Consider the following 8,140-nt stretch of genomic DNA (forward strand, 5'->3'; position numbering starts at 1 on the left):
GTCTTATTCTTTTCAGAGATTATTTTTACTATCATCCCCATTCCGTTGGGTTTCCGTGAAATTTTCGCGGATCACCGTTATACCATATTATCTAAAAATACAATAAAATTCTTTTATACAATTATATAAACTTAAACAAATATTTTAATATTATTTATATCCTAATATATTAAAATTTTATATTATTATAAAGAAATAAAATTAAAATTTCTAAAAAAATATGAAAAATAAATAAATATATTATTATGTTTATATTCAATTAAGTTTATCAGTATTCGGGACACAATCAAGATGAGATCGAGTGGGGACATAAATATTATCCTGTTCGATTTCGGAAAAAAAAATTCTACTAACAAGACAATTTGGATCAACTTCGAACACTCATAATAATAATAATAATAATAATAATAATAATAATAATAATAATAATAATAATAATAATAATAATAATATATATATATATATATATATAATTAATAAAAAATTAACTTTACTTATTTAAAATTATTTTTAAATAGTTCACAACCCATTCAACTATCATATTTAAATTATTAACTAAATTAGTTTTATTTTGTTGTTTTATAAAATATAAAATAATCAAATAAATATATATATATATATATATATATATATAATAAATGATAAATTTTAATTTTAAATATTTTAAAATAAAACCAAGCAGGTGGCATGTGGATATAGAGTTGGTCAAAGGTGTCATCTTATTAGTTCACCTTATTTACAAATATATATATTTTTTAAAATAAGTCACAAACCAATAAATTAATATTGTATTTTTAAATTATTAACTAAATTAGTTTTATTTTATTGTTTTATAAAGTAATATTTTTTTATTTTATCTAAATAAGTTATTTTTTTTCTAATTAGATAATATTTTTTCATGTAAAAGGCCTAAATTTGATAAATTTTAAAATTCATTTATTACCAAAAAAAAAAAAATCAAATTTTTTCCAAAAACAAACAAGACACACACATGGGCAAAACATTGTCTTGGACCGTCCCGCAAGATATGGGCTTTGAGTGGAATCAACTCAACGTCAACCAGCCGTCGGTCAATTTAGTTTCGTTACGACAGCGCGGTTAGTGTTATAGCCCATAGTTTTAGTCCTCATAACCAATCCAACACCCGGAAATCCACGGCCGTGAAACAAGCGGTGAGGAGAGAGAAACACCCAGGACGACAGAAACTGAAGAAAACAAAGACAAACATTTGTCTTTCCGCAAAAGAAACAACTCAATCAAGCGTTCTCCTTCTTCTTCCCCTCCCTTGAACGATTCATCGTGCAAAGAAAACTACTTTTACTCAATCCGCGAAGAGGGTTCAATTCCGAAGCTGAAGATAAATTAGAAAACAAGACTAATAGATCGCGTTTATGTGATCAGGATTTGGGTCTTTTTTTTTATATTATGGGTTTGAAAGATTTTGACCATCTCGATGCTGTCGATGATGGTCGGAAGTCCTCACCCATCTCTTGCTCGATTTGTCTTGATGCAGTCACTGATGTCGGGGAAAGATCCTGGGCAAAGCTCCATTGTGGTCATCATTTTCATCTGGGTGAGTAAAATTCAGCTTGTGCATGTAGAATCACCCGAGATCTGATGAATATTCATTAGTTGTCATCATTTTCATCTGGGTGAGTTAAATTATTAGATCCTCAACTATCTTGTTGATAGCCTGGAACTTTGAATCAAGCTTGTAAGATTGAGATATTTAGGTTGTAGATAGATGCTTTGAAGTAGGCTAATTTCCGTGTCTTGTCAGCTGACGAAGGTCATGTTTTACTGTATTTGTTTCTAATTCTTGATCCGTGCATTAATACAAATATTACATGCATATGCTTTGAGGTTTTATTCATTTCAATATGATGTTAATATGTTTAAAATCAACTTATGTGACAAGCACATGAAATCGCCTACCTCTTCTTAGATGATGTTGAGATATGCCTTTGAGGAGCAAGCATCCTCTGCAATTAAAAAAAAAAAAGTACTTTTAACTATTCATGGGTTCCATTTTCCTGTATTCTTACTGGTTCACTATTTGATTTGAAAGAGTTGTTTCATAGTTGAAAAATGTTCATATAAATTTTGTGAAAGAGATGAAGCATGTGAACTTTTTTATGAAAATCAATCTCATCAGGGAATCTTCAAGGACGATCTTCAAGGATGATAAGGCTATCAGATGCCTTTGGATTTTCCTCTAATTGTCCTTCCCCTTGCATGCTTAGGAATTTGATTTGATTTTTCGGGTTTTGTGTTTTGAGTTTTGAATTGTTGTTGGTCTCATGTTTTCCTAGCAGTCTTGTATTTTGATGTGAGTTGTATCGAAGACGAAGGTCTTCACTCCAACGTTCCACGTATTGCGATTTTTGTGATTTCGTGGCATTAATAAATAAACATATATTGGTGCTTCATGATTTCATTCGCTAATTATTGCAATATACAGATTGCATTGGCTCTGCATTCAATGCAAAAGGTGCAATGCAATGCCCCAACTGTCGAAGAGTTGAGGAAGGTCAATGGCTTTTTGCTAATGGTTGCCGTCCTTATCATGAGTTCAGCATGGATGACTTGTCACTTGAGGAAGATCTATATGACATAATCTACTCTGAAATGGTACAGATAAATTCCTGCCTGACTTTTATTGATTGGAGACTTTTGCTGGTTAAATGTATAGACACATATGAGATACTCGTCTATCAATTCAATTAGTGGTTTTAAATTTACTTTGATTTACTTATGGATAAAGTATATCTGCAACTCCACACAGTAATACGCTAATATTTATCAAAAATTGTTTCTTATGGAGCAACATAAAAGCTATCCCAAGAGACTGAAGTGACTCTTTGTGATTAAGAGATATATTTCTTTGCACTCAGATTTTGTTACACAAAGTAACTTGAAAGCTAGTTCTGTCTTGTTTGTGCTGAAGTGAAACCTTGGTCATTAATGATCTTTTAATTCCAGATTCCTCTGCCATTTGTATTAACTGTGGCAAGTAGTGATCTATGACTGTCATAATCATGTGTAGTTTGAGAAGACAAAACTTTCTGTTTTGGGGTATTTGTTACAAGGAAATATCTTTGCAGTTGAATTTCTAATTTATGTTTTGTTAATTGACATGACCTATTAATGGATTTTAGTCTGTTGGATTGCACTGGCATCCTTACCGTGGATTGGGTCAGCTTCATTCGTCTCTTGAGTAAGTTTCTATTGCATATCTACTACACCTTTATTTACAAGCTCTTTTATCATCTAATTTGGTCTAATAATCAACACTTCATTTGGGAATTTGTATTTGCCTACAAAACTTTATTCTGGAGAAACTATGCTGATTTGAATTGACTTTCTTTCAATATATAATGCTTACATTTTCTTTTTCTGCAAATTGTCTCTCCCTCACACACACACACACATTAATTAGTCACCTAACTACTGCGATGTTTGTGAAGTTTCTGGTTGGTAGATAGGCTAAGAAGCTTACTAGCATTGAGATGTATGTTTGTGAAGAATATATGTTGGATGTGGAGAATATATGCCAAATAAATGACCCAACTCCTTCTTGAGTAGTTATCTATAAATAGGATGAAGTATTTGGCACCTTCATGAGTTTAAGTCTAGGCTGGTCCTCATACATCTGAATGTATATAATCAAGGATCCCTTATGTCTTGAATTGTGATATACATCAAAGCTAACTCTTGTGAATTTTCCATCACACAATACTTGCAGAACCCAAGCTCAGTCAACTTTGGCTCACCAAGAATTTCTTGTCTCAATTCTTCCAACCCTTTTCTTGACTCCCCAATCCTCAAGTGTCACAATCTGGCAGAAACTTTCTCAGAATTCATGGGAAAAGACATACATTGAACTCTCCTTCCAATATATAGTGCCCTGCCTCCTTTTTGTTTCCTTTAAGACAACCAAGTTACCTTTTGTAATCTTCAAGATCCATTATCTTAATAATAATTCAATTCCCCTGATTATCAAAAATTCTCAAAAGAAATCAAGTCCTTTTTAAGTTATGGATGTGTCTAACTCCCCTTAAATCCAAGGCATTGCCACGATCCACCTTCTCATAGTCCAGGATTCACTCTCAGTTAGGGGTCATATGGAATGATCACCCAACCATTACTACATGAACTTGATGCACATGTCAATACATAAGAGTTCATCAATAGACCACATTAGTACTCTTGGCCTCCACCAAACTTGTGTTCCCCTGTTTGCCTTTGTTTTCACCTTGTCTAAGTCATGGATATTGTCTCTTATAGTAGCACTCTTATTGGCATTCATAGCACACTTTCGACTTTCCATTAGACTTGGATCTACCAATTTGATGTTCTCCCACGAGCATACATTGCATCTCATTGGTCCTTACTCCTTAGCCTTCTCGACACTCTTTGACATCTCCTTAAACAACAATATATTGTGGACCTTCTCCACAGTTATGACTCTCTTCTGTAAAATATTGTGTCCTTGAGGTTTGCATAGGATTTAGGTAGATTTTGGAGTAATAAGAGATTGGTATTTATCACCATCCTAGAGATAGTGACTCAAAAAAGGGTTACACAAAATTCCCTTTATATAATAGGGTTACAAAATCATCAGGGTTTTCACTCAGTCATTTAATAGAAATGAGTTTTTTTCTCAAACAGTCCCTACTGGATAGATAGTGGATGAGGTGGATGTCCTTTTATACCTTTGTACCAAAAGGCATATTCCCTAAAATTTATTTTGTCTCTTAAACCCAATGTGACATCTTCTAATTCAAATTTCCAGCTGCAATAATGTTACACATTCTCCATATTCAATCCCATGTCAATTCTCAATTGAATTCATCAAAATCCCTTGATCTTCAACCTCTCGGATCAACAACTAAATTAGCCCTCTTTACTTGTAATCTTCTTGTCTTCATTTGGCAATATAATTTTTCTAACATATCAACATATATGTGTTACCTATTCCAACAATTGCAATGAACTCATCCCACCACGACATAATTTCATAGATAGAGATTGACAAACACTTCATATAGGAGAACATGACAACTTTATTTGTGAAACTATCATACTCGTCTCAACATCAGATCACGTAGAATAGGTTAAGCATGTACAACAGCACTCCCAAAGATTAACTACAATGACTTGTTTAATATGTTAACCATCTACAACATGTGCCACCTAACATGAGGGGAGCGAAGAATATAAATTTGATATTGAGAATATGTGCGACATATATGGGTATGGGATAATTTGATATGATTAAATAGCCGCATAGTATATTGGACTGCAAGATATGATTTAATAGTAATTGATGTATAGCCTTCCAGGAATAAGTTCACAAATCCTTAATGTAACCTTCATGTAAACATTGATTTAGAAAAGGAAAAACACTTCAAGTCTTCTGCTCGATTGTTATCTTCTTCCTTGTTATGCATTATTGGCTATTCACCCACAGTTTCTCAAAATTAAGCCTATTTGGTTAGTGGGTTATTTTTTTCAATCTTCATCTACCGAATCTTGTTTGCCTTCACAAATAAATATGTTGGCCTTTTGGTGTAATCTCGGTTAAGTTTTTTCAGTGTAGATTTCATGCAGAAGTCACAATTGTATTGATGTTTATTTGTTACATTTGTTTTCATATTTTCAGTGAAGGGGAATTATCATCAATTGCATGTAAGATTCTTTTTTCAATCCAACTTAAAGATGCTATCTTCTCATTAAACTTGAGAAAAGTTTTCCCCCAAAAAAAAACTTGAGAAAAGTAGAACATTTTGAATTTTGTGCAGATCATGATCTCCTTGGACATCAAGCTATATTTGGTGAGCATGCAGTTGCATCATCATCTGCTACTCAACCTTGTCCCTATGTTGCCTACTTGCGGCCCATCCAAGCTTCGACATCAAGTTCCTTGGCAAGTGCTTCAGACAGTGCTACTAGTTGGAATGGCCCATTAGTACCTGTTGAAATGCACACTTCTTACTCTTTTCCTGCTGTAGATCTTCATTATCATCATGGCTGGGATCACCATTCCCATCAATTCCCAACCACTAGTAGCCGTGCTTCTAGTGCAGATCATCAACCTTCTATTTCTTCCGTGTCTCAGAGGGCAGCCAGGTCTAATCCAGATATGGCAAGATCAGGATCTTATATGCATCCTTTCGTAATGGGACAAAGGTACTACATGCACTGTATTGATCCTATATTATAATTGAGGTAGCAATAATTTTAAAAAAGAAAAGGAAACAATAGATTTTGGTGATTGTAAGTTCTAAATTGAATCTAACTTGCTATATAGAGCTCCATTAATATGTGTTTCAACTATTAAATCACTTAATCCATCAATCAAATACTAAACTACTTTTACTTTATTCTTTTATAAAATTTTACTTACAAAATACATTTTAGTGATTTAATTCAAATAATTTAAAAAAAAAATCCAGTTTTTCATCAAACAAGTTTTTTTCAATTAACCCCCATGACAAACCCCAAATAATCCAAGATCAAAGTAAGCTCATAGTGCTATGATATTTGAAAAAAGCAAATTAGATTTAACATTTATTCTGACAAACCTTTTCAGTTCAACTGCGAGAGCGGGGAGCTCCATCGGGATTCCCCATTATCCAAGCAGTGTTGCCAGGGCTCGTGAGCATGTGCAATCTCTTCAGGCATACTTTCAGCAGCCAACAAATTCGACATCAGCACACCACCCACCTGTCGTATCCAACACAAGGAGGTCAACAAGGAGGTCAACCTCATCATCATCATCTGATCAGACAGGTGCTTTCTATTATTACCCTTCAGGTACTTCTAGAAACTTCCAAGAATCAGCCAACCATACATTACCACGTTTCCGCACATGGGACAGAGACAGCAGCATGATGCCTCCTTCACTTTCACTGGAACAAGACAACAATAGAGAACAAGGTTGGGGAATGTTCCATCAGCCTGCAGGTGGTGGTGGTGGTGGTGGTGGTTCCGACAATCCCATGGTGGGACCCACTGGCTTTCGCCAGAGACATGGATCTGGGAGAATGCCATCCCAACGCCGGTCTTGAAAACTGTGAATACATACTATGGCCCATAATCCAATATTTTAATTATGAGCTTTTTCTATCTGCCAGGGTTAGCAGATGTGAACTGCAATCTCAATGCTAAAATTATGTATGCCTTCCTTCACTCCTTCTGTGTGGAGGCATATATCTATCTATCTCAATGAATGTATGGTGGAAGAGCAAACTGTAGCCTTTATGCTCTATAGATAAGAGATTTTGCATACATCAATTTATGGTGGAAGAGAGAACTGTGTCCTTGATACTATAGATTATGCATTTCTCTACACCTTCGCGTGTATTAGGGCATAGAACAATTTATCTATCAATGTATGGTTGAAGAGTCCTTCTCTTCATTTGCTAGGATCAAACGGCGTGTATTTTCAATTTCATCGAGCTTCCTTTTATAGGAGTAAAACCATTTAAATAAGCTCTTAAAAGTATTTGTGTATTTTGAACTATTCTTTTTATGCAAGTCTTTCAACTATTAAACTGTTTCAATATATACTAGCTACTTTTACACGTAGGAACAGGATTTTTGAGTTGAAACTATCAGCCACATGTTATGATCATTCTTGCTATTTAACCCTTCTGTTTTTTTTTATCACATTTTAGTATATTTTAAGTTATATAGATGTTACTCCACCAAGCTAGTCAAGTAGACTTAAAAGATCAAATTTCATGTGTGCTTTATTATTTAGATGATGATATGAGTTATTGTCCTTTATATGTGCTTGAGCATTTAAACTTAAAAGTAAATTAATAAAAATTCATATTTAAAATAATTCATAGTTAAAGATTTTGATGAAAAATAATAAGTGAAATATAAATTTAAAAATTGATGAATATTTTGAGGATTCATTTGTTTTCTCTATTTGGAGTATTTATGTGATGTGATAAAAACGTTTCTATTATTTATGTTTCTATACAGAATGAGATTGAATTGAATATACTAGTTTTCTTTTATTTGCTTCTATGTTAGAAATATTAAGAAATTTTTTAAAAGCAAAAAGTAAAAACAAAAAACAAAAGGAAGTGCAAAAGATGATGGTAGTGGTTTGATTTTTCCTCTT

General features: G+C 33.4%; 1 protein-coding gene across 1 annotated transcript; it reads left to right on the top strand.

Moving 5' to 3' along the window:
- The first annotated feature begins 1,049 nt into the window (after positions 1-1,049).
- LOC124926713 (E3 ubiquitin-protein ligase RFI2-like) lies at positions 1,050-7,611 on the top strand. The gene is made up of 6 exons (XM_047466994.1): positions 1,050-1,573; positions 2,462-2,631; positions 3,159-3,217; positions 5,666-5,691; positions 5,805-6,192; positions 6,596-7,611. Exons 1-6 carry the CDS (start codon positions 1,426-1,428, stop codon positions 7,071-7,073), a joined length of 1,269 nt encoding a protein of 422 aa, XP_047322950.1. The 5' UTR covers positions 1,050-1,425; the 3' UTR covers positions 7,074-7,611.
- The last annotated feature ends 529 nt before the right edge of the window (positions 7,612-8,140 follow it).

The sequence above is a fragment of the Impatiens glandulifera genome, chromosome 2 (assembly GCF_907164915.1).
Source record: "Impatiens glandulifera chromosome 2, dImpGla2.1, whole genome shotgun sequence".
NCBI classification, from domain to species: Eukaryota; Viridiplantae; Streptophyta; class Magnoliopsida; order Ericales; family Balsaminaceae; genus Impatiens; species Impatiens glandulifera.

What these genes read in the sequence shown, in the direction of transcription:
- LOC124926713 (XM_047466994.1), top strand. Translation starts at nt 1,426, where the DNA reads ATGGGTTTGAAAGATTTTGACCATCTCGATGCTGTCGATGATGGTCGG. An exon ending in TGGTCATCATTTTCATCTGG is followed by an intron (nt 1,574 to 2,461) that starts GTGAGTAAAATT and finishes TGCAATATACAG; the next exon opens with ATTGCATTGGCTCTGCATTC. An exon ending in CAGCTTCATTCGTCTCTTGA is followed by an intron (nt 3,218 to 5,665) that starts GTAAGTTTCTAT and finishes TCATATTTTCAG; the next exon opens with TGAAGGGGAATTATCATCAA.